The sequence below is a fragment of the Argopecten irradians genome, chromosome 1, assembly GCF_041381155.1.
Source record: "Argopecten irradians isolate NY chromosome 1, Ai_NY, whole genome shotgun sequence".
Taxonomy (NCBI): domain Eukaryota; kingdom Metazoa; phylum Mollusca; class Bivalvia; order Pectinida; family Pectinidae; genus Argopecten; species Argopecten irradians.
The window spans coordinates 35,285,779-35,313,142 of NC_091134.1; the positions used below are offsets into that span (position 1 = coordinate 35,285,779).

Genomic DNA, 27,364 nt, shown 5'->3' on the forward strand with positions numbered 1-27,364 from the left:
TTTAAAGCGTTCTGAAAACGGTCATTTTTCGATTTAAAGTTACCTGCATTTAGAAATGATTATTGTGAATGTCGTCATTCCATTATGCAACCCTGCTCGATCTGAACATACCGGATGCACACCACCGGCAAATTATTGTGTGACTCAAAATAATAATGAATTAATTGTCCTTCTAAGACATATAAACAAATATCTTTTAAAAATATTTTTTGAAATAGTATAATCCCTTGACGGACATTATTAGTCTAGGTCGTGTATTAAATTTTCATTATTAAAGGTTTGAACATTGCATGTTGAACGTTTTAGGAAACGCGCCGCGCAGCGGAAAATTTTCTAAAATGAAAGAACGAAAAAATGTGCAGGAGCACCATTTTTTCTTTCAAATGTGCATTTTAAGAACATTTCACTCGGCGAAATGGTGGTACAAAAAGACATGCTCCCCCCCCCCCCCGCTATTTCACTCAGCCTGCCGTAAACCACAATCACGTCCGTCGGATTAAACCACAACTCAACGTCATATGTGTATTAAATCGATTTAAGTAATAAAATCGCCTTTTGGGGATCTCGCCGAACAAGAAAATACAATGTAACTACATGTGTCGCTGTTCCGCTTTGTCAATAAAATAGGCATCTGACAGAGCACACAACTGAGTTTTTACTCCGTCCGAATGATTTGATATATATAATACATATAATATTACTAAGCAGTGCCTTGTGCTAATGTAATCGACATAAAAAAATAGATAAATGAATAAAAAAGAAATAATAATAATAACTATTGATCTAAAATAAGAATTTATGCAATCAAACTCCCAAATTCTGGGAAATATTGTGACAAAATAGTGTATGCTATACGATATACATTCAGCGTGTAACCTTAAGGCAAACCTGCAGATCAATTGAAGTCCGAAATATGACCTTTTAACCCCCCCCCCCCCCTCAAAAATAAATAAATAAATAAAAAGAAAAACACAATGAAGAAAATCAGTCGTTCTGTGCAGTTTTATGCGCTTAGAGTATCATGATCAATATACATATTCCATGTTCTGTTTGTGTAGTTCTTGTACTTGGTCAGAGCTAAACGTTGATAGCAATACCACTTTCAGAAGTTTCATAAACATGTACTGTGGTCTATGATGATGATCCTTATTAAGACATAACGCCATTTTCCCCGAAATATAAGATATAGAATTTGCATTTCATGATTTAATGGTAATCTGGAACGAAAATACATAAGAGTAGACTGAAATCCCAGCTCTCGAAGCATAACAACAGAATCATGTTTTCGAAGTATTGATGTTAACCTATGATTGCAGTAATTAATTACTTAATTGATTTCCAACAGAATGGCAGATACATCCTAAAGAGATCAATACAATCATATCTATGTGAAGCATACTAACTATTCAAATTTTGATTTGCATTATTGACAAACATTGTACGACTAAATCTAAGCAATGCCATATCTGGTTTTGTTATTGATATTTGAGTTGTTCAATTCTCCAAACCTAACTAACCGACACGGAAGCTATTAGTATCCCGACTGATGATAATGGAACATCTCTGTAATCTATGGCTTCAGTCAAATGTCAATGAACATGGTCGAACTCCACAATGAAACTACAATTCCAATAAAAACAAATAGTATTTAGCACAAAAAGTAAACATAACGTTCATTCTGGTCTCTGTTCAGTTTCCTCCGGATTATCACATTTTTCCTCGTTAGTTTCGGGTAAAGGTGAATTGGCGGGACACGTTCTACCGTCGTCTGATGTTTGTTTTTCATTTTTCACATTTTCGTCCCAAGTTGGTTTTATTTCAATCACGATTGAGTTGGCATGGTTACCAGATATTTTACCGTCTGCATTCGGCTGGTTTACGTCAATGACCGACTGAAGAACTCTATTCTCATAGCCATAATGAGATGCCAAACTACTGTCTCTGTCACCTGACCGGTGATCATTGCTCTTCCCTTCTACTCCCCGCTGTTGCATCAATTCAACGTACTCCTTATATGCCTCTACCGACTTATAGTCCTTGTCGGCGTTCCCTTGGGACGAGTATTTCCTAAGACGTACCGGAACTTTACTTCCCCATTGTCCCGGTCTATATTTCATATTTTCGTGTTTCAAAGGACGATCAATTTTCCTGTTTTTACTGGAAGCAGTCTCATAAATTCGTCCCACGTCATTTGGTTGTCTAACAATTGTCGTTAGCTGTCCGGCGTTTTCTTTCAAGAATTCAGTACTCGCTTCTATCCTTCGAACTTCAAAGCAGTTTTCACTTGCAACGGTGTCCATTGTATTCTGCTTATGCAGTCCTTTTATTTGAATCGATTCGACCCGCTTCCTCTCTGGCTGGGGAACTATCATCGTCCGGTCTGACAGCACCAAATCATTTACTTGTCTTTCTAAGACCATAGTTTTCCTACCATTTTCTATAGGAACCTCGCCGACTGTCCAAGGTCTATCGTTCACGATACGCGGAAGTGTGCACACATGATACCGTAATTTGTCTTTTGATAGGCAGTATGTATTTCGGTACATCCGGTCACGTGCGTCCTTTGCACGCGCAATGTTCTCCTTCCATTGTTCCCAAGCATCCGGTTGCTTAATGTCCTCGTCGACTGGCTTGCTGTTCTTATAAGACCCATCCGGTAGTAGATATTTAATTGGTCGAGGGGAAATCAAAGATGGCGTTTTAGATGAATTTTGCGACCTATTGTTCGGGGTCCGTTTTCGTGGATTGAATGAAGACGACAATTGTTCCCTCATGGGTCGCGGTATTCGTTTGGGGCTGATAACATCGAACCGGAAGCTGGTGTCCCCACGATTGTCCGGTGTTGGAATATCGGTCAGTAGTGGAGCACGTACTCCGGCTGGAAACATGCGCCGGGAAATATTCTCAATTATAGCTTTCTCCTGTCGTCGTTTGTCTATCGATGCCCTAGGTTCGAATCTCCGCGTTTGAGTTTTCTCAGTCAGAAATAAGTTCAGACTACGTTTAGTCTGAGGAGGGTTGTTTGCCATTTGAACAGACATCTTCTTGAATCACTATCACTCTCTCGCTGCTCCTTTGTGCTAGTTTGTGTTCATGTTTGTGACGGCCGATTCGAAAATCGAAACTCATGGTATTTTGATACTTTAAATGTTAAACAACACATATTTCAAACGTTATAGGATTGTTCTCTCCAGAATTTAGGGCACAATAATGGCTGACGATGACGTAAAAATCCAATGCTTGAGGTCCTGAACGAAAACACCTCCTCCTCATATATCAAACGGTCCTGAAAGGAGAAAGGCAGAACACTGTTACATTGGGTTAGGCTGTTAATCACCAGCACGTAAATCCTTAGTGAAATCCGATTATAACAACTTACTGAACAGGCAAAGGGCATTGAAATTCTTACCGGGTATTTAACACAAGTGAAAAGATTCTATTAAATAAATACATCTACCCGCATTTATATGTAAAAAGCCGATTTAAATTGCAGTGCCGAGGTAAACAAACTCGCTATAAATACGACACGAGTCGCTATAGCGGGACGCCTTTTGTCTGCTATGTGTACAGAACTCAATTCTACTAATGGCGTGGACTTGTTGATCATTTCAAATTAATTTTGATTGAAGAAGTTCGGTCATTTATAGGGTGTTATTTGCCAGACATCCATTGTTTGGAATGTCAGGTGTGTATTGTAGTGGTTGAGCAGTAGAAGAATATTATGACATCTTAGTATATTATATATCACAAGGAATTGTACGGAGGTCAGGTACGCTGTCGGAGACTCGTGTTAAATAACCACTATGACATTTTGTAGCAAATCTAAGGCTGTCACAGTTAAATAAATGATAAAGGATTTATGTGTGATAAATCCTCAACGTTCAATAGCCTTTTGTGGTACACAAATCTTTTTGGTTTCCCTTTGTAGGCTTAACGGAGGTATATGACCCCATGAACGGTTCAACATACATTATAAGGTGGTTTGTTTTTATGTAATATTTACACAACAACACATTAGCAAGTTTATATCAGATAACAGAATTTCGATGCATTACATGGAATTCGTATACAAGAACTATCAAGACAGATTCCATTTTGTTGGAAATAATATTACAAAATCGTGAATTAATGTCTTCAATTCTATGTTTACGCCTGGGATTTCTTTCAGAGCGCGCCTTGAGTTTCTGTTAAAACATCAAATTGTTTCGGTTTGAAATTGATCTATTTCCTATAGAAAGAAGATGTTTTATGTATGAATCATTCGGTAACATCAAAACAAACAAAAATCACAGAGGCTGACGCCACTGATGTTTCCCTTGGTGCACTGATCATGCATGACGGTCGGCACCATAACGATGCAGACATCACCATATAGACACTATATAAATAGTTGTGTATTGTTCTGCAGTTATTTTATTTTTGTTTTCTCGATTTTCATATCAATTCAAGATATGCTTCACACAAGAGACTTCTATACACATACAACCCTCGTTCAGATTCTATCTACATCCTGGCTTATCCACTGTACCTGCGAAATCTCATTTCGTCACAAACAAAAACCATTTCACGATACAAATTATTGAAATAAAAAAAATCAACGTTACAAAACATTTAAAAGGAAATTTTCATGCATATCTGTTTTTAATCAAATAGTATAATTCTCCTACTATCATAGTAATATATGTAAAATACTATCACGTCATTGTCTAAATACCATTAAAAGATCCCATCCAGACGCCTTTACTGAGATGTCGATATCTTATTCTGGAAGTCATTTCTGAGAAATCAATATTTTTTTTTGTAAATAAAAATGTCGTTTGCGATGCGTCATATATCAATACTACTACAAAGCAATGATTTATGAGAAATGATTTAAATGCCTCTTAGTCGGTATTCCTTTCACACACAACCGTTGTCGTATGATGAAAAGAAGCTTATTAAAATTGCATAAACAAACATCAACAATAGAGTTTACGACAAAAGACTGGCTGAAATTGTAGAACGAAGTTTCATCCTTTATTACTTTGGAAACTACCAACATATAGAATATTTGTCCCGAACTTAAGCATGGCTACAGTTATGTATATATTTACGTAGATGCTTAGAATTTTATCTATCCCTCTTTCTCTCTTGAGATATTTAAAACATTTCATATTAGTCAATACAATCATTCAGTTAATGTTAAGTGCTTATCACCGAAACATAAAATAGACATGATAAAATACCAGTGGATGCATGCAAAATACCCTGTTACATATACGGGTAAAGAATATGCTATTTCGTTTCTTAAGTTAAAAATGTAATACAACTAGCAAAATATACATCATACATCTTGTCCGTTATCCTGTACCGCCTTTGTTGATACCATATATTGTCTTAAATAAATGATTATATTGCAAATCTCCAAATTCATTAAACGCAGAACAAAAAAACAAAAACGTTTAATAAGGTACAATTGCGAAAGACATATTTTCGCATGACATTAATATGTTGAATTTGATACATTTAAACTAAATGACTTCTTCATTGAAAAGCTGCTCCAACTTATGGCAGGTCCGTCTAGAAAGATAACTTATGACAAGTCGTATATACCTTTTGTATTACCAGCAACTTTAAACACAACGAGATTAAAGGCGTAAATCTAAACAGTGACAATTACGTACTGCCTACGTGTGGTGATGTGGTAAAAACATAAATCCGCTGGTGTCCCCTTTAGGTCCCAAACATGGTTTTACCTATATATGTGGCACCTGTTCGGTTAATGCTATCACAGTTAGTAAAGCATTCTCCTCGTCAATTCTACACTCTAACGGAAGAGCTGACCACTTGAAGTACTCTTAACTCGAGAATAAACAATCTCAATATTACCTACCCCGAGTTAGGTCAAGCAGGAGGTAGTCTTCGCTCCCAAATTGGATTACTTAAACTGAATTCTCAAATCCCCTGTCTGTCCCTGAGATAAATGAAGATATTTAAATCCCGGCTTCCTGTTTAAATTTGTACCGACACCTACCCAGCTAAATACCTAATATAAACATGCGTTATTTACAGGAATGACAATCAAAGACGGGTCCGCACTAACTTGTAAATGGTGGTGAATAGTACATTATCATTACTTTTACTGAGTACACTTATATAAATAAACCTCAAAATCGGACAGATAATTGCTGATTTTAATCATCAAGGATACAAGGCTTTTCAAAGTTTGTTCCCACAATACTGACGACAATTTAGACACGAGCTTTCGTGACAGATATCGTAATTCAGTAATTTGTTTACCGTAATCACAAAGACTTGTCTTTAAGGCAAGGTCAATGGCTATGGCTGATATTAATTGACGTTTGTAAATCTAAATTACATTCACGCTAATTTGACATGAGAAGTGGTGTCGCTGTATTGGATATAAGCCTAAAATACATTCATAACAAAATGTCAACTCGTATGTTGATATAAGCATTCCCGATAAATGTTACCAAATATAAAGCGAGGCGGAGGTAGGCACAGAGCTGAGAAAAGGGCTATTGATTTTTTTTGTATGTAAATAAGTAACAAAGGAATCTGTTATATATTATCTTAAAGTCTTTATCTCATAGTCATATGACTGTTTGATTGACGTATTATTTACCGTATTTTTCCAGATAAAATTTAAGTCGATGCAGTGAAATATTTAAAATGTAAAACTAGTTTTTCTGTGTTGAGGTAATAATTTGCGATTTCTAAAGGTACACCTTTCGTTGGGTAGCTATTTCTGCGATCGACAAGTTTTTAAACTACTTATTGACGCAAACACTCCCTCGCATAACATGACAAATTATTGTTTCCTTGTATTTCGGAATACACAAAAAATGATTTTGATATATCAGGATAAATCATACAGGGTAAAGAGAAACGTTTGTCTGGGGTATCATGTGTTTTAGGTGTTTTGCTGTCTTTTCAATTATGTTGAATAGAAACTCTTCGAGAGCTAGAATATTTCAAATGTTTACCTTCATTGTTAAGTAATTAGGTCACGATATTGTTTTAGTATTTATATTTTAAGGTACACTGTAAACATGAGATTTTTGTGAATATTGTAGTAGATATACAAGGATTTAATTTAGATTTGGTATGACATATTTTTGAGGAACAAAAAAAATTTCACCATGGAGAACATTTGATTTGTATACACTGTGAACAATTCTAGAGGAAGAATATACGTACTGGATTATCGCGGGATATCATAGCTTCGTGTTTAACTTACCTTTCATACCAAACCGCCATCGTTAACTTATTTATGTATCATTGATTACCAGCGAGTGTGAAGCTGCCTGTAAACCGGAAGTGAGTTGCCGACTGGAATGTTATACAGAGCTAGCAAATTGTAAAGTATTTTCTTTATCCATTTATAACTTAGAGGATTATATTATAAGATTTATATCAGAATTCTAGTATTAATTACTTGTTCTATTATACAATAGATTTCATCAGTAGTATGTTTTAATGATAATTTACGGAACTATATCGTTCTGACCAATTTGCTATGTTTACTAATTATCTATATGAAGACCATATGATGACCAAATTGAGGTCAGGCAGGCCTGATAGTATCTTTTGTTGTTAAAAGGATTCATCACATTTCGTGTATAGAAAATTCGCGGTTGGTCTGAAAAACAGGTTTCATATTTGATATCAATAATTTCACATCACCTATGAAGATTTTAATTTCCAACAATAACTGAACCATTAAAGATGTTTTGTTTAGTACATAGGACATATATTCTGATTTCATGCACAAGTTTATTAATTATTGTACGATATATTTAAGCGTCATTTTCTTCTTAACATATACTCATGTGGAATTTATGTTATAGATTACAAATTGTTTGTAGTTTACATACGGTATTCAAACAATGGAAACAAAAGAACACTAAACATGTATAAAGTCTAGATTTCAATTATATATTCGGAAGCTAATCCTTAATTTCAACACCTAAATAGAAATTCAATCTAAACACAATATTATGAGACCAGGAGGTGATGTCCGGTAGAATAAGTGAACAGATGTTGAGAAATCTGGTATGTCAATTTGTACAACCTAATATACCAAACAAAACAGGTCACTCGATGGCACGGCGCTGGCCAGTTCAACAAACAAGGGCAAATAACCTGACGAGGTAATTGAGTTGTAAATAAAATCCATATAACGTCTTTAATAGTCACACGATCAACAAATACATATTTAGTTTCAGTACAAAAGCAAATCTTGTTGTTATAACCGACTAGAAAATGCTTTTTAACTAGTATACTTTTTAGCATGGCAATACAAATATACAGCATAAAACGACATGTTTTTCTTTTATTCATATAAGCACTAAATGATAATTGTTATATATTTTGAAAACACATTTTAAATTACCAGTGGATAGCGTTGACGTACTCAGGATACTTGGACCTTTTCGATTTTTATTGCACCACTGATATCGTTAACACATTCATACGAAAAAACTGCTATAAAAATCGCTCATAATATCAAATTCCTTAATTATTTATCAACACAACATCAAGGGATTTTTCTTTTGTATTTGTTTCAAGGCCAGACAAACAACAAGACGCAAAAAAAAAACCACCCAATGATACCAACATAGCTCCGATATCAATAAAGATTACAACTGAAGCGTTCCATATCCTGCCTTATTGTTTGATGTAAAGAAGATTTGACATTTGTCAGAAGTTAAGGCCTCCCAAGGTCACACTTCTCGACAATGGTTCGGTACAGATACGGCACGTATGTCAAATGACATAACATATTTTCTACTGCTTCACAAAGTGTGCTATTCATTGCCGACTTCTTATAACATTTCATATTCTGTAGGTGTTTTTTTTCATGACAATATTGCTCTCGTGTTTACATCATTTATATTTAATATCATTTTCTTTCACAATGACAACCAAATAGAAATGAATTGCACGATGAGTAATTCAGATTTATTTTCATTTCTTCATAGTTGAAAGGGTGCAATTTCGTAACTTACATATTATACTGGTACTACAATAGATGGAATCTGAGACGAGATGGTAATCACGAATAAATAGTAAACATCTACAGCAAATATAAAGTATCAAAATATATCAAAATATATAAATACATCCTGTACAAGAGAGATATTTTTGTGAAACATGGAACGTGATGTGCAATCGAAAATACAAGATGTATTATACGTAACAATGATATAATGGTAATGCAAGATTCAAAATAGAAATATTGTGATAGCATTGTAAAGAAAGTGAAGAAAATATATCTGATAATTACAAGAAAATCCTGAAAATTAAAAGCATGATCATAATAACAAAATATACAATTCATCAATATCTAAATGAACAATCACTGAAGCCTAGTGAGTTACAGAGCCATACTGACCTGGATCGAGTGTTGGTACATTGAGAGAATAAGCATGTGAATGTTGCAATATCAAATAATGTCCACAAAAGCACCGTTAGCTATATCTGGTGATAGTGTTGATCCGGATAATAACTTAAATGCAGTTTATCTAACCAAAGCAGACAGTGCCGTAAAATATTCCATTGGAAATCCCTTTACAATCATAGTCTAAAACTCCAAGATTTAACTGCTAAACAGCACAATATAAAATCGGGGCAGTATTGTAGAGAAGACATTATTTTGGAATGAATCTGTCACCTCGTAATCCTGTCGTATGTTATTGCATTAAAGTATATCATTACTAGCGTGTCACTGTTATCATTGACGGGATATATGGCCAGGTGCAAAACTTTTATGATGATTGCAATGTGTTTTTGCATTGTCAGACATTTCAACCATATTATATTAACTTGTTACAATCGCCGGATACACCTCCGTCTATACAAACATTGTATATCTATAGTCTGATCCGATATACAATCTACTCGATATAGATCTAAACCTGTGTATTATGTGTATTGCAGATTACAGACAATACAAATCTTACCATGTAAAACCTGAAGAACAATACAATGTGCAGATATTTTGTTCAGTGTTATATCCTAACATCTCCCGCTAAGTTGTCAGTATGTGTACTTTTCATTATGTTCCTCTGTAAGCAGGTGAGATTATTACATCATAAGTTTACGTCATAGCATGACAATGATGTAACAGTCAATAAACATGACGTAACAATAACAATGTCCTAACAAGAGCAGATACCTTTGCAGACCGGGAAGACTTGGTTTAGGCATATTGGTGTACTCTGGCGCGAATGGAAATCAGATCTGTAGAAGTATATGTTTGCTGTAACTTTGGTGCCATTGGGTGCAGACTCGTTAACAAATGTGTGAGATATAAAACCTTTGTGATCGGATAAAAAGGAATTATTGATGCAGGCTGTGCAGGGTTATTATATATTTACTCTGATCGCTCAGAGGTATCAAGGCCAAGATTGTCGTGAAACCGGTGAATCATTTTGTTGTAACATACCTAGCAGATCGAGATATATTGATACATTATTGTGTTTATATGGTGTATTTATCACTAGTCTGACCTCCCTCGTATATTTAACTGTTCACAATATACAAAAGCAAAGGTGGTACAAACTTTCTTTATTTCGAAGTGAATCAGCATTGTTGTAGTGTTGAGTTGAATTAACATTTTATATGTATATGATCATAGACTAGAAATATAATGAAATAACTGTTTTATGCATGTATTCATGTATTATTGATATTGTATATTATAACTAATCTTCTTATTGGTAATTGTTGTAATTGAGATTTGACATGTGACAGTATGCACTACATGATCTAAAGCTTCGTCTAATATTGAGAATGGATGTTTGACATTTGGTGTGCAAGATCAGCTATTATTCCTCTTCTCAAAAACGACCCAGTGCCCAGCCATGTGCATTCATTCAACATGTTTAAAGACACAACTGGTTTTAGCAAAGAGAACAGCAGGTACAGAGCATAATTGAAAATCCCTCACAGGATTCAGCAACAGTTCTCCAAAGTTTGTGTTATTGCAGCCATCTAGCTAAATAGTAACACATCATTGTTAACCTAAACCAGCACCAAAGAGCTAACTTGCCTTTCAGTGACAACTCGATGATGCTTAATAATTAGAAATATAACTTTGAACATAGAAGTAATTACTTTACTTTGTGGTTGTGTTGTTATATTTGACAGAGAACCACATTAAATAGATACTATCAAGTTTTATGGAGTTTACGAGGCGAAATCTTAATAACAATAATAGAAATTACAAATAAAGTCATTAAACTGATAAAAAAATACAACAATCAATCATTTTTCTTACTTAATTAACAAAAATACATAATTACCTTGAATTGAAACCCTGTAGGAGGAGAGAGAGAGAGCTGTTCAATCCAATGATGGAAGCTTAGATTTCACTCCGCAATTATAGAACAGCATCTGACAAGATCGTTTGTCCTCTGACAATGCCAGAGTGCACAGGAAAACGCTTGAACTTCGAGTTAAAAAGTTCCCTAATGGGCAATGTTCACATGGACATTCATGACCTGTTGTGTTTCCACGTGTATTGTCTGGTGGAAACTGCCTATAAATCTACCTCATTGTTCTCAGGGTTCAGTAATTGCATGGACGTGTCTCTCTGTCACACTGATAATTAGTGCCCATGCAAGGCCCAACATCCTTCTAGCTAGAAAGTCGATAGCTGTTTGATTATAAAGAAACAATTACCGTTCACACGGCAATATTTGTCTTCTGACCACAGGTAGACACTTAGCCGATAGATCCGACAGGTAAATACAGACAGGTCACAAACAGGTATGCTTGATAAAGCTCCCGTTGGGCAAACCGAATATCGAATTTACCTGAGAGACAATGCATCATCGATGACCCCAACCAATGAAATGAATGGTTTCGTAAGGAAAATCAAGGTCGTTCAGCTTTTCAATCTGATTTAGTTGTTGAGAAGTCATTTAAGACTGATGTGCACATTAAAAATCTATGATTATGGAAATAGCAGTCATACGGAAATCTTAATCCCCAGTGGGTGTTTGGTAGTCAAGCGTTACAAATTATATGGAAATGCATTTGATTAATTCGGTTTTGATGTGTTTATATTAAAATTGTAGTTAAATTTGTGTACGTATAATGAGATATGGGATATCTATTAAAATTAAAATCAAATTGGCGTTATTCAAAGCCCATTAGCGTTTTATCTGGTATACTAGTAAATGTTGTTAGATATATTCTGTGCCCTACCAATGCACCGTCACGTTCGCTCCTGTTATCGTTAAACTTTAATGCGTTTATAGAACAAAAATCCGACCTTTGTGTATACGTTAATCCAGTATAAGATAAGCCTTAGTAGAGTACAAACAATCAAAAGTATACCGGTGTGAAATACATAAGCTTACGCCATATTCTGTAAACTAAGTCATTTTCGTGTGCGATTCAATTTCGTGGGTGTGACTGGGAATCGTGAAAATTAATCACCGCGAAAAATGTTTCAATCTTACACGCATTAAAACCAAGTGAATCACCGTTGAAAAAATCGTCAGACACGAAAAAACGAAATTAAGTCGTCACGAAAATGACTTTATTTACAGTAAATGTTATACAAACTTGCTTTTAGTAAGCACGTCATTTCATTTTTAATGGAAATGGTGTTACCACTGGACTTGAAATTCCACTAGAATAGGTAATAATTAAATAATTTTTGCGGATGTTGTGAAATAGAAAGTGAAATTGAATATGATTTAGCTTGTTAAATTATATATATATTTTATATTATTTTAGAAGAAGACAAATAAATAAATTGTCATATACTATATTAAAACTTGACCATGTCTCTCGATCTCATTAAAAGCCAAATATTGAATTAGACATTTCAAATGACCTTTAATGACATTAAACTAAATGTCAAAATCCAAAAGGAAAATCTATATATGTAAAGTTATTAATATACTTTAGTGGAACTAATTAAGGTCTAACACACATTGGTTAGCCAAGAAGTATCACAGAGACAATTTATCAGGGACGTATATTGTTTTATTGATTTGTATGTGTTTTGATATAGAATGGTAAAATCCTGGATTTTGTAGACCTCGGCATTCAACAACATCTCATCTCTCAGCACACAGCAGATGATTATTACCCGTCACTGAAAAGATACGACGTTATTTAAAAGTATCCCCACTGCTGGTTAAATAATGGATGTTATTTTCAAGAGTTATCCCCTCAGGTGAGTTAAAATGAAATGTTTCAGTAACATTCTCTATTTTAAAGTTGACAATGCAAGTTGAAGCACTCGTGTTGAGATAAAAAAAATCAAATGGTTTACAGATAACCTATGTCCATCGACTATAATTTCTAGGTATTTTTTATATTATCTATTTCTATTCTATTTATTTTTATTCATTTATCTTGAATTGCTTAGGCTTCCTAAAATACAAATGGCTGTCAAACATCTGAAGAAATGATGACTGCTATACCGGGGCATCTGTAAACCATTTGATGTTATTATGTCCACACGAATGTCTTTAACTTGTATTGTCATAAGTACTATATTATATACTAGCTCTGCGTAAACCATTTTCTAATATGATTTGTGTTACATTGTACACATGAGTTTGGATTGTTCAGTTTTCCCGTTATGGTTTCTAGTACTATATGTTTGATGTTCTAAAGGTACCATCCATCTCTCATTTGATATTATACTCTGTTCTCGTGTCCTTATTTGCTGAGCACGGTGTCGTCCGGTGTCGTAGATTGAGTACCTGGTTCCAATCTCTGTCAAAGTCTTGAATTCATTGATATTGTTTTGAGTGTAATTTACTTTTAGAATCAAATGACAGCTTAGTTGACTTTTCACGTATTTAATAAAAACCTAGTAAGACTATGTTTTAGCACATCAGACAATAATGTTATAGCTTTATTTGCAATACTGTTGAGCCGTTCTCGACCATGAACAGTTTATATCCATAATGGGAATATCTAGGGGAAGAGTAAGTAGTGTTAGTGATGATGTAGATTATTGTCAGGTAAAAACTGTATAACATTATATTTTCGTTGTGTAGACATGTTCGTTGTTTTCTTGCATATTGTGGAACCACGAAAATAAAAGCTGCGAATCGTGATTTATAAATAATTGTTATCGTTGTTCCGTTTGATAACCGAGAGTATTTCTACTCACGAAATGATTTGATTTTTAAACTACAAAAGAAAGTACCCACGGATATTTCTTGTTATACAGTATGTGCTGAGTACATCTACATTCATATTTTGTGTTCAGTTTTATATACAATTGCATGAACGCCATAGGAAGAATATATAAGGTTATAATTGAGTATTACATTTGTGTCACTTGGTGCAAGACAAGCGTCTAACGCAGAATAGTTAAAGGGAGATCACTCGAACGACCCATGTCTGAAAGTGTGTTAACTTGTTCAATCGTCTTATAATTTACAAATAATAGTTCATTAATAAAATTGTGAAAATATTAAACAAATGACTGGAATCAATTAATAAAATAAAGAGATATGCATAGCAATTCAAAGAAATAAAAATGAATAAATAAATAAATAAGTAACCAATTACCTATACTTATATTTGATTTGTTGTTCATGCAGTGACTAATAGTACTAAGACAGTGGTCAGGTTAGGCGAAATGAAATTCAAGGTATAGCTGTCATTTGTTGAAGTCAAAATAACCTGATACGGTTCAAGTATAAGTCATTGTTAAAGGATGAAGAAATATTGTGAGGTATGATTTGGCTATTAAAAGATAATGTTGACTATGGAGGGATTATTTTCACCCTTTTCAGAAAACAATTGCCATGTTAGCTATTGAGAAATTAAATATTAATTGATAATTTATTGTTGGTTAACCTTAGCTACTGAAAGATAATCTTTTGCAAACAACAATATTAAGAGAAATTATATATTGAAAGAAAACGCTATTATTAGATAATGTCAGCTGCTAAAAGATTCTGTCAGATTTCAAACATTCCATATACATGTTCGTGTTTGAGTTCTGCTCGGACGAACGGAAGCGGATTGCCTCTAAAGGGAAGGTTTTTGTCCACACTGTAGGAATTTTTCGTCATATATTAAATGAATAAGTATTTCAATTAACTTTCACAGTCTCTAATGTTACAAAAATATAGAATTACATGTAATATACGAGTTTATTCCCGTGTATATTATAAGCATAAGCACACAAATAAAGTATTTTAAACAGTTTGAATTATATGCGATATGATTTTTTATGTAAATATCTCGCGAGTCTTCTGAGTGCAATTCAAAAAGAAAATCCAAACTACTCTTAACTACAGCCCGCGACCAGTAATTAATATGTAACTAATCCACCAAGAGCATACACTCTATACTTTAATAAACTCTTTATTACTACATACACAAAGTGGATATTATAAATACCCTATGTTGACGACTGTGTCGGCTCTATAAATCACAAAAGACTTAACGGATTTGCTGACAACCCCCAATGATTACGCTGAACACATTGAATGTGTAGTATGTTAGTGTGGTACACCTCGAAGTAGGTATATTTATTCGTGCACACCCATTGGTGTACTTGAACATTATTACGTATTTATCTTGTATGCAGTTAAACATACTGTGCATTAGCGACTTCCTCAAGTTAATGACCACCTGCTTAGTAAGACCTCTTTTTGGAGTCCCAAATGGTCAATCACAAAGCCGTGAACTGTGTAAATCGGACACTTGACTATAATGATAATTTTCCCCTTACCTCATTACTGGTCTCTATAGACATGCTTGGGAGTTTTAAATAAAAAATGTATGAAAATGTTGTAATTACAAACTTGAAATATGTTCTATTTTAGTCACTTTGTTTATATAAATATATAATTGCGATTATAACATGCTTAGACAAAATGCAGTTGTGTCCAATTAAAATGATGTTTAATTTAAAATAATATGCATTAACTATTGATACATATTAATGATTAAAATATCATTTTATTGACTATGAAGAAATTAGCATTTGAAATGTGGAGCACCGAAGTAGAGTATTAACGCCTATATAATGCATTGTGGGTAAAACAAACGTAGGTGTAAATTCGCAAATTAACATTTAAATCTGCACAAGTACTAATTGTTTTAAATACATGATTTGATTGACATTAAGTCGACTACATTGTAAATAATCTTATCGATAAAATTGGTAACAAACAACAATAATTCATGCTGAACAATTCTAACTTTATTTTTTTCCTAAAGAGTATACACTGGATTGGGTAAGGGCATTAATAAAGGCCTGTGATCCTCTAATATTGTATGTACATATGCATGTGTATTGGGTATTGTTTGGGGTGATTCATTAAATCAGATTTAAAACGTGCCGGTAAAGGTATCTGCTTTAATAAAGAATTAATCGCTCTACCTTAATCCTGTCACACATGAGTGAACAGACTAAACAGGTCTTGTGTATTAGGAGCTGGTATTCGTATACTTTACAAGTATCATACCACCAATAGTAACAAGCTTTCAATCGACAGTATTTCATCACGGAATACTCTGTCAAAGGATTCTAAAGGTACGGAATGGTTAGCAATATCCTCATCTGAAATGTGAAATGTGTTGCTCGCTGCAAAAAGGGTGAGTGAACTCAGCCAAAGACAAAATGGACGTGATAGGAGACTCGCTGTGAAGACTAGTTTATGTTTTAAACACCATACATATGTACCAATGATCATTAGATAGACTCTAAATTGATACGCGATTTTGTGAATGGAGATACCGTGCCTGTTCTAAGTTAAGATATATCATACTGGTATCATAGAAGGCTGAAGAAACGCAATAATGGACATACAGGAAAAGTACTTCTGTTAACGGCTAGACATTGCATCCACTATGTCATTTTCTGATTGTTGATGGAACACATGTGAATTTGAGAATGGTAAGTACCAATATTGGTTTGATTTAAGGTATTATTAACATCGGTAAATTGTCACTGAAATTAAGACGACTTGATAAGTCATCTGTCATACATTTACATTGAAGTTATTGGTAGAGCTAATATGCCAATGTAACACTACATTAGCCATGGCGACAAAACGAGGAAAACGAACGCTTAATTTTTAAAAAATGGGAGAAAAGCTTAAACTTAATAAAGACGTAGGGACGTATACTGATATTTTTGTCTCCAATAACGATGAGTATAATATGAACATCGGTAAAGATTTAATGGGAATGAGTACTAAAGAACCGAGCTTAATTAGAATTGTGTAAGTTCGTGTTCATGTGGTAGATATTGGTATCATGATAATGCAGAAGTATACGAAGATGGCGTCTATTGTACATTGGTAACATGATAAAAATCATAAACAGAATATTGGGAAACATACGCAATGTAAACAGATAATCATTATTAAATCCTATTGCTTTAAAGACCATTCAAAGAAATAATAGAATCATCTATGTAAGAGACGAATCTACTAAATGTGTTATGCTTTCATATCGTAAATAATGACCACTTACATTATTATCATGACTTGTGCTATCAGCCTGTTTTTAAAGGGTTTATAGTTTGGAGGACTTTTTCTCAGGTCGCAAGTCTCATTTTCAGGCTTAATATTTTGTTCAACAATCTTTCGATTTCAGTCTGCGCTTTAAGTCTTGTTTTGTCGTGTTTCTTCAGATGTTATTTTGTACTGTATGAATTTTCTGCATGTCTTAGTTTATATATCCGTAACTTATATTGTTTCGTATTTGGATATTATATTTCTTACTTAACCGGGTTCTACAAGTCCTGTTTTATATGCGATTAATATTTTTCAGTGACCATGACCTCGGTAAACGGTAGGCCATATTGTATTTATACACCCTGGTCGGTAGGGTATCCACACGCCATTACGACTCAGATCCCAAAGATAAAAGTTTAATGTTATCGGGGTGACGGCCCGCTCATCACTATACTGACACAATAGCACCAATCAATAAAGCCGTGAACGATCACCCATAAAAATATAGGTATAAAACTACATATCCCTCCCATCAAACTTGGACCGACTTATCGTCAATGCAGGTCAACATTTACTTTCATTTAGCAACGAGTGATTTACGAATCTGATTTAAAAGTAGTTAATGCATTTTTGATATGACGGTTTTATATTTTACGCGACGGATTCAATTTAATTCAATATGTCGTCTACCCATAATACCCATTGAAGTGATACTCACCCCATGGGCTATGATTATTTTGATAGACAACATTGTTTATGTTACATAATCTATTGCACCGAAAACAAGCAATTTCCGTTAAGCTGAATTTGAATTATTTTCATTGAAGTTCAAACTTTAATTATTTAAAATCTAGTAAACTACGTCCTAGTTATGATATAGGATTAATTAAATAGTGTATTGAGAATACCCAATGACAATCTGAGAGAGTGATGAACACGCCTTTACATCAAAGTCTTCTATATGATTTGACATGAGCACTTAGAGTCATTGCTATTAACATATAGCACAGTTGAAGGACTATACACTTTCTTAACAGGAATGGCGTGATTTGAGTTGAAATTCTTTTTGAGCAGACTTTGATGCGTGTTTGGCATGGATCACATCTACCGAGTTTGGCATGCATCACATCTATGGAACCCTTAGGTTAATTCCGATTCAGGACAAGTACTGTGTCTTCTAGAGCATCGTATATATAGTTTAAAGATGACCTGGGTGAAATGTGTGTATCCAGAGCTCACTGATAAATGACAGCTTTGTTGGTGGTAAATTTCACCTTTCTTGACAGTTTCAGTCAATTATAGAATCACACCAGTACACAAATACTATTTGTTGTAGTTATTTTGGCGATAATTTGATTATGAACACAGACATCTCCAATATTTGCTAACCACCATATAAATCACATCTCTAGAAGGCGCCATAATCTCATCATTATCACGTCTCACTATGTCGTAAAATATCCTTTTCGAGAATGTCTTTCACAGAAATTTGTTTGAACAACAGAACATTGGTGATATCGGGTTGATTTTCCGAAAGCCCATTTCTGGAGTCCTGATCTTTGATTGTTTTAAGCTTGGTATAATGTGTAATGGTAGTGTAAGAGAGAAGCACACGTGTATAAAAAGTGTTACTCCGACTTATCTTGATGTATTTGATTTAATATACTCTCTAGTTCCAGTTTTATTTGTTCAGATTTCGATGTGCTTTATGCAAATCGAGCCAAAAAGCATCAATATTTCTCCTTACAAATAACTATATTTTGGCATGGCTTCTTGTGTGTCTGAATCTTGAATATTTGCAGTAAATAAACACCTGTTTATAAAGACCACCGAAAGGGCCAAGAAACAATGGTTTTTCTACAAGTTTGACACCCTATACCAAAATGTTCAGTTCGTGACCCTCTTTCGGAAAAACGATAGTGTCAATTTTTTGACCATGTAGAGGGGTCAAGGTCAAAGGTGGTTTATAGGCTTACAAACGACTAAAAACTGGCGGGAGTGAGATTATATGTTGATTTTCAGAGGAACTAACTTGATTTTTCTTCTTCAATGTACAGAATACAGAGGTAGTCGCTAAAGCATGGTTAACTTCATTTGTAAAACCTTTATCTATTTACCAAACATATTTATGACATATGCAGTACTTATATTGTCAAGTTAAGATAAGATATTATTAAGAAGTCATTGTTTATCATGTAGATACACGGATTCATCTTCTTAACTTCCTGGTTCACAGACGACATACTTTAATCTATACCTCTCTAAAGTGTAATTTAAACATTTTAATTAACAACAAATTTATATCGTGTAAATGATAAGGAAAAACGTTTTATTACAAAGTCGACGCCGGATACTCTAGGCAAGCACTTGATTTGTAGACTAGAACATATAACCTTGTAAGTGATAGAAATGACAGATCATTCGTAAATGTTATTAGCTACAACCAATATCCTGTCGACCAAATGTGGATCTACACCTACATCCCAAAGTGCCAAGTCTTGTATAGGGAAACATTTTTATGAGTTAAAAATATTGAACTGAGTCTACGTGTTTGTTTTTATTTCTATATTCATACCTATTAGTTAATATATGTGTCTTTTTGACTCTGCGATAATGTATTCATTCAGGTTTTTCTATGCGCTTTATTTTTTTAATATTTTACATTTAAATCGATTTAAATTGAATATATTCTTTCACATCATGTTTCTCTAAACTTAAGTTAATTGTGAGATTTCATCATTTTGAAAGCACATGTCTTTGGAAATTGCTCTTAAAATTATTGCAAATTAACCTATACTATGTTTTAAATCATAATTATGATTTTAAGCAATAGTATGTAAAGCTGTTAATTAATTAAGAAGTGAATATTGCTTTGGTCGAGTTCTAGGGGTGCTGAGTATAGAGTTTCTTTTGCAAATTTTTTAATGAACTGCATGCGAACTTTAGGGAAAATTGAAATATTTTCAAATATTTTAGCTATTGTTATCACATGATGCACGCGATTATTTTTTTATTTCTTTTTACCTTGTACAAGACACATTGTAAGATAAGTCTCGATAAAATATTTTAAACTATTTTTCAAAACGAAATTAGTTCTTATCTGATATATTTCAAATTTTGGATTCGCATTATGTCTAAAATTCTTTTGATTCATTTTTACACGTCTGTAATACATGAAGCACCCATACGATATAATCAAGTATATAGACACTACACATCTATGTATTAGCGATAAGTCTTAGTTAAAGGTGTAACTGGACAGGTAGATAATGTACCATATACCAATGATATCTCTGATTAGAGATTTAACTAATGCATTTTTTTTTCTAGCAAAATAATTTATTGCGACCCAAAGGAGGTTCGTGGCATGACGCTTCCATTGAAATTAAAGTTAATGAAGTAGCTATAGAATTGATATTACCACGAAACAGTCATTTTGAAATATGTTTTTTTTATGAAAATCTTGCACTTAGTAATTGAAGCACATTCATTTTCGCTTAATTATTGACATGCAACCAGATCATTATCAACCACCTGGTAATAATATCACAAAACCTTTCATAAAATCACTGAACGAATTACCTAATGATTTAAATAACTATTTTAATTAAGACAGGTAATCCAAAGGCCACATATAGACATGATTGCTTATCATACAATGTATTCATGCGCATAATTTGCCCTATTTGTTAATGCTACCGCATTCTTTTTTGGCTTTATACCGGAAAGTACTTAAAGTTTAATCATTCAATAAAAGAAATATGATTACAGTGCCCGTCGTTATGGGGATTCGAACTTGCACTAAGTGTTCTACTTTTAAATCAATCAAAGTTCTGTCAACTTCAATGTCAAAACATGAAATCAATTTTTAGTAAAGTGCATCATCTTTTAGTGGCAATAATAACACAGACTTTCTTGGAAATGTAGCAATGAGGTGACGGAAATCAAAGACAAATCGCAGTCGGTGGAATGTTTCAAAAAGTAAGGCATTGATATCTTCAAATGTTTTATTTAAACGAGGAAATTGGTGGATTAACTCGTGTACGTACGTATGGGGTAGGAGCTCCAAGCTTCGCTTTATCGGAGATTATATCTACAAAGGAAATCAATACATATTTGTTCGGTTTATTGGATTACCTTACAGTGTATATGATTAATCTCAATTCAACAACTACATGTACGTTGTACTTCTTCGCTTTAACTGGAATTTCTAATATTATTGATGACCCTTTGATGACCTTTCAAATGAAGAAATTTTTTCTGGAATATGGAGTTCCTGAACAATTGGTACAAAACAGTGTTGTGCAATACTGTGCAACATATCAGCTGACACATTTGCTCAAGGAGTAACTTTTTTGTGACTGTTCCTTTTCATGGACCGATGGATCAATTTAAGGTGTGGGATACCTGTTAATCTGTTAATTACATGTTCATTCATATACACTGACATAGTTAGTATATAGCCATTAATAGATTGACATATGGTGGGGTATCTTAATTCAATAAATAAAAGAACTCTTTTACTTAATAAATAAAAGAACTCTTTTACTTAATATATACCTCTTATATAAAGTTACTGTACATATTGATATTTTAGCGTGTTCATATTTTACAGCATTCTAAGTGTTCTCAGTGCCCTAATTTTCACGGTGTACGTCTATAATGATATCATTTATGTGTAAAACTTGACCTTGCTAATAATTGTACGTTTATCCGTATTTAAATCTTAGAAACATAAATTCAAACTATTCTGGGTAGTGACAAAAATGTTGGCATTAATTCATATCATTGTGTCTCTACACTTATCTTGAAGTTTAGCCCTCTTTATTTGTATATTCAATTTCATAGATTTTTTTTTAATGTTTAATTTACTGTTATGGCAAGAGATAGATCCTATTTTAATCTGACTTCATAAAGAACATGGTCAAATTATACCATACTATATTACAATTTCTCTATCTATTTACATGTGCGTAGTATTGAATTTACATATTGGTTGCTATATATTTTTTTTAGTTTATTAGATATCTCTAGCTTTGAAAATCAATATACTGTCTACATATATACTTATACCTATAGACTCCTATTCATTATTGTGTAGTATGTATGACTTTTTTGTTTTTGTTCTTTTTTCCCTCTGTCTTTATAGCTGCTGAGTAAAGTGAATCTGGGTTACCTCCCCTTACTAATATTATTATTACTAATAGTTGTTCATAAATCAATCAAAATACACATACAAGTATATTTTTTTCCTATAAGATTATTAGTCGACAAAACTAATTTATCAAATATAGTAATTTGCAAATTCATCTTACTATTTTATGTGTCTTATGTGCTTTTTTATCCTTCTGATAGAAATGTAATGTATATGTCATGTCAAGTTTATGTCCCATGTATTTGTAAATGTGTTATATGTAAAAACTGGGGAAAAAATAAAATAAAATAAAAAAAAATATGTTACAATTGAACTAAGTTTGCTTAGTGTGCAATACATACTAGTAAATTAACATGTTTTATCTACATAACTTATTTCACAATAAACATTCCGTCCTTGGATATTACAGAGTTATCTGTCCTTGAGGGTAGGTATTGATTGTAACTTTATGTTTATTTGTGAGCGTAACGTGATAGTTTTTAAGGAATTCGAACACGGCGTAATTTTCGCTCATAATAAGATATAATGATATCACGACAGATACATACTCTTAAGGGAGAAAACTCTGTCATACACATATGCGGAATAACGAATAGTGATTACCATTTCATATGATATGACATGGAGATATCAATAACGTCTAAATAAAGGTAACCAGTATATGCTTGTATGCAGTTTTTTTCAAAAACATTAACAACAACGTAATATTGATTTGATAATTGTAACATGATCTAAGTGTATAAACTGTCTGTATTAATATTGGAACATCTCCCAATGTAAGTTTCGTTATCGTCCAATTCTAATCAATGCACTTTTATTCTTGTGTGCGATTAGATTTCGTGGGCAGTTAGAATTCACGAAAAGTATCTCAGAGCGAAAATACATCGCTGTGTGAATTAGCTGCTGTGCATGAATACGCGAAATGAAGTCGCTGTGTGAATAAGGTGTTTGGCATGAATACGCGAAATGAAGTCGCTGTGTGAATAAGGTGTTTGGCATGAATAAGCTGCTAGGCATGAATACGCGAAATGAAGTCGCTGTGTGAATTAGCTGCTGGGCATGAATACGCGAAATGAATTCGCTGCGATGATAAGTTGATAAGTTTAAGTTAAAACATGACTATAGTATTTAATACATACATACAACGCTAGCTTATTGTTTTAAGTATTTTGTATGTTTGTATATTGCAGGAGCAGTTCCAAAAGAAAACAATTCCGCACAAAATGCAGCAGGATAAAAAGCCGAAAAAACACGGCATGGTGGATAGGTTGAAAATAAAGGGGACTCCAGCTCCTCGGAACACACCGACATCGCCGTTGTTGTCTATGTCAAAAGCAAATAGGGCGTCTAATCCGAATGTAGCAGCTGTTGACAAGTCTTATGAATTCATCTTGCGTAAAGCAAACAGAAAGGCACTGGAGCAGATGCCAGCGGGGCCAAGTCACATCACCAGGCGTATGGACTTCTTGAACAGGATCCAGAATGCCAATTTCGGAATATCAACAATGGACTCTCCGTATATCACAAGTGAGGGAACAGTTGTTGATGATAGGCCGAAATTTGTTCTTTGTGGACAACCGATCAACGGGTATTCTCCAAAGTCGTTTATAAAGTATTTTAGTGACCAAAGAGTTGGGAATTTTAAAACCTCTGCACATGAGATATATAGGGCGCGTCACAGCGGTGTTAAAAACAGAGCTAGAAGTGAGCCGTCGTGGGGGAAGACAGACAGACAAAATGGCGATAGTTTATCTGCGAAGACAGATTTCAAAGACACTAGAAGTATACATTCATCGTCCTATATCTCTGTTCCCTCCTCGGCTACTGAGAGTGTCACCCTCCCAGCCATGCGACCATCGCCAGTGGATAAGGCGAAGACTTCTTTCGAACTGAAAGGGAGAAGTTTCAAGGCTGTGAACGGTCTAAGTCTAGGATTTCCTTCTTCTGTCAGTGGAGATTTCGTAATATCAAAATCGAATTCGAGAGTATCAAAAGAGGACAAGAAGGAAACGGACGGAACGACTTCTACCTCAACTCAACCTAATACATCCGGATCTGCTTTCTTACATATTAACAATGACCCACAGGAAGTGAAAATTTCAGCAGACAACGGTGTGGAGTTCCCTAAACACAATAAGTCGTTTGCTAAGAAAGGTGTACGCTATTTTAACAATCCTTACAGACTATTGAAGTACAGGGAAAGACAAGTAGCTATCCGGACACAAAACCTAGACATGAAATCAGTTCAGAAAATAACTAATAGATCTATGTCTAATGATACTATGTCAGAATCAGAAAAAGTTCTGGACAATTTGCCACGAGGTGCTTCATCTGAGCAACTACTGCTAGAAATGATGTTTGAATCTAACAAGCAAAACACGCGAAGAGCGGTCAGTGGGAAATATTCTGACATTGCTTTACACAGAGACTTAGACGAATATATGGTAGTGAGAACACCGCCATCTTCCACCAGAGATTCGCCAGTTAAGTCTCACCGAGGGAAGAGTGGGCGGAGATACATGGATGAGCTAGAGGAGGAATCACACTGGGCTGGGAATGACATTAATGAAGTCGGTATTATTAACAGAATACCTTCTAGTTAAAAAATGAGTAATGGCTGAAGCGACGTACTTGTCCGCCACTCAAAAGTATTACGATAATATATTAAAACTATGTAATTATGCCATGCTATGTTAAGATATATTTTAAGTAACTTATTAGTATCTAATTATTGACTTAATTTAAAGCTTGGCTGTTTTGAAGTACAGAAAATGACATCCAGGTATTTGGTATACCAACATATTTAATCTTGATTTAAAATGTAACTATTTGCTATAAAAAAACGTCACGTTTTTATAACTGCTAGAGTGAATATTACATTTGACATATTTGAGTAAATAATGAACTACAAAAACACTATGAAAAAATAATGCGCTACTGGTTATTTCATCCAAAATTCAAATGTGCCTTAGTCATGGCAGTTTTTAAGACCCAGTAGCAATATGTAGCAATCACAACATTATGGGGATTTTCGACAATCTTCTGGAATTCGGAAGTTGATATCCAATTATCACTTTCGAACATTATATCAGTAGATCTTTTTTTTTTAATTAAGATGCATATGTAATGCTGTTGTTATAATGAGTATTACATATTGAAATCAGAAAATTGAACGGCGCCAGAATGTATCCTTTCTAATTTCTACAAATCGAAAATGGAAATATGTACTATGAACATAATCTTTTTATTTTAACTGGTTCATGTTGTAATGTTTTGTCTTAAATTAAATAGACTTTTAAGTCATTAAACTTAACATGTTATGTTTTACACTATACAATTCGTTAAAAAGCTCTAGTATCAGTATTAAACATGTGCCTTATTATATCCTCATTGTTGACGTACATTTTACTTTGTCATTGCTCAAATCATTAAAGCGTTTTACTGGACAAAAAATTATTGTTTTTTTTCCCATACATTATTTGAACGAAGCTTTCACGGGTTATTTCCCTTGATCTGTAGGTTTTTTTCATCTTTAGGCAATACGTTTAATCTGTAACATACATGGAAAAAAGGTGATGACAAATAAAAAAACAACGTAACGAAAGGTATGGAGACTTGCTAGAAAGTAAGCAAATTAATCATTATAACACGTGTACATAAATCTATGAAAGAATGACATATTAACAAGATTTAATGCACAATCATTGAAATAAATCATGAAAACCACCCGTAAAACAACAAATGATATCGCGGTCAGTGGTGACATAAGAATTATAACATATGAAGAACAATAAGCAAACACTGTTTTCGTATTAATTAACATAAAGAAATCTTTTCCTTTTTAAAAAACCAATATGTATCCTACATATAGTTCCTAGACCAAACACAGGAAAGATATTACTTAGTTACGCTCCTTGACACCAAGAATGGGTAATCTTGTGAATTTAGCAGAAACGAGACTTTCGTTCATTTTTAAAACATTACTAACGATATAAAAATTATCATAATGGATTAACTAACGCGTTGATACCATATCATAATTATATATTTACATTCTGAGTGTTTCGTAACTATATGAATCAACCATCTGACGAAAACCAACATTTGCCTATGAAAACACTATGAATACAACGATTCTCCTGCATTAGCTAATTTCAAACATTACGCCAGTTTCATATAAATAGAAAATAGTCCCCCAAAATATTTTGATGTGTAATCTTTAATGTGTTGTTTCTTGATGTAGAATCAACTAAGGTTTACTGTAATAAGTCAATCAAATCTTATTTTAACTATATTTCTGGTTTATCGTTTGTCATTTGCAAAACAAAAGGTCGACCGGAAGACGGAAGCTTGAAAACGCGACGTTGTGGAACGACTATGTCATCCATCTGTTCCATTAATCTCGTTTTCTTGTCGTATATGGGTGTCATAATTTTAAATATAATATAATAATCTTTCAATAATTTGTATTTTCATAAATTATACTAATGTAAATAATATTATATGGATTGAATGTATTTTCCGAGGAGCGCTAACGCGCTCCACAGGATATGTAGATACAAAATTAATATAGCTTCTGCTATTCATAGCCGCTAAGAAAATTAGAAAAATACATTCCATCCCTATATGTTATTGCATTTCGTGTAACAAAATCCACTAAAGGTGCAAATTACACATTTGAAATAATTTCATCGACACATCAGGCTAAACACACATCACACTTTACAAGAATTTTTTCAAGCGTTTT

The 27,364-nt window shown here is 33.7% G+C and overlaps 2 protein-coding genes across 5 annotated transcripts; one reads left to right on the top strand and one right to left on the bottom strand.

Annotated features, from left to right (window-relative positions):
- Positions 1 to 987: 987 nt before the first annotated feature.
- Positions 988 to 11,813, bottom strand: LOC138325645 (uncharacterized). Of its 4 annotated transcripts, none has more exons than XM_069271448.1 (2): positions 11,310 to 11,813; positions 988 to 3,286 (listed from the first exon to the last, which is right to left on the bottom strand). In XM_069271448.1, exon 2 carries the CDS (start codon positions 3,039 to 3,041, stop codon positions 1,674 to 1,676), a length of 1,368 nt encoding a protein of 455 aa, XP_069127549.1. In that variant the 5' UTR covers positions 3,042 to 3,286; positions 11,310 to 11,813; the 3' UTR covers positions 988 to 1,673. The 4 variants fall into 4 exon arrangements, with proteins under 4 accessions (XP_069127549.1, XP_069127565.1, XP_069127557.1 ...); XM_069271464.1 differs by lacking the exon at positions 11,310 to 11,813 and adding an exon at positions 9,398 to 9,710; XM_069271456.1 differs by lacking the exon at positions 11,310 to 11,813 and adding an exon at positions 5,873 to 6,028.
- Positions 11,814 to 16,345: 4,532 nt separating this feature from the next.
- Positions 16,346 to 26,157, top strand: LOC138325667 (uncharacterized). Its single transcript, XM_069271486.1, has 2 exons — positions 16,346 to 16,897; positions 23,808 to 26,157. The coding sequence occupies exons 1-2, from the start codon at positions 16,895 to 16,897 to the stop codon at positions 25,218 to 25,220; spliced, it is 1,416 nt and encodes a 471-aa protein (XP_069127587.1). The 5' UTR covers positions 16,346 to 16,894; the 3' UTR covers positions 25,221 to 26,157.
- Positions 26,158 to 27,364: the final 1,207 nt, after the last annotated feature.

Bases quoted from the DNA above. Each gene is read 5' to 3' on its own strand.
- LOC138325645 (XM_069271448.1), bottom strand. From the start codon at position 3,041: ATGTCTGTTCAAATGGCAAACAACCCTCCTCAGACTAAACGTAGTCTG.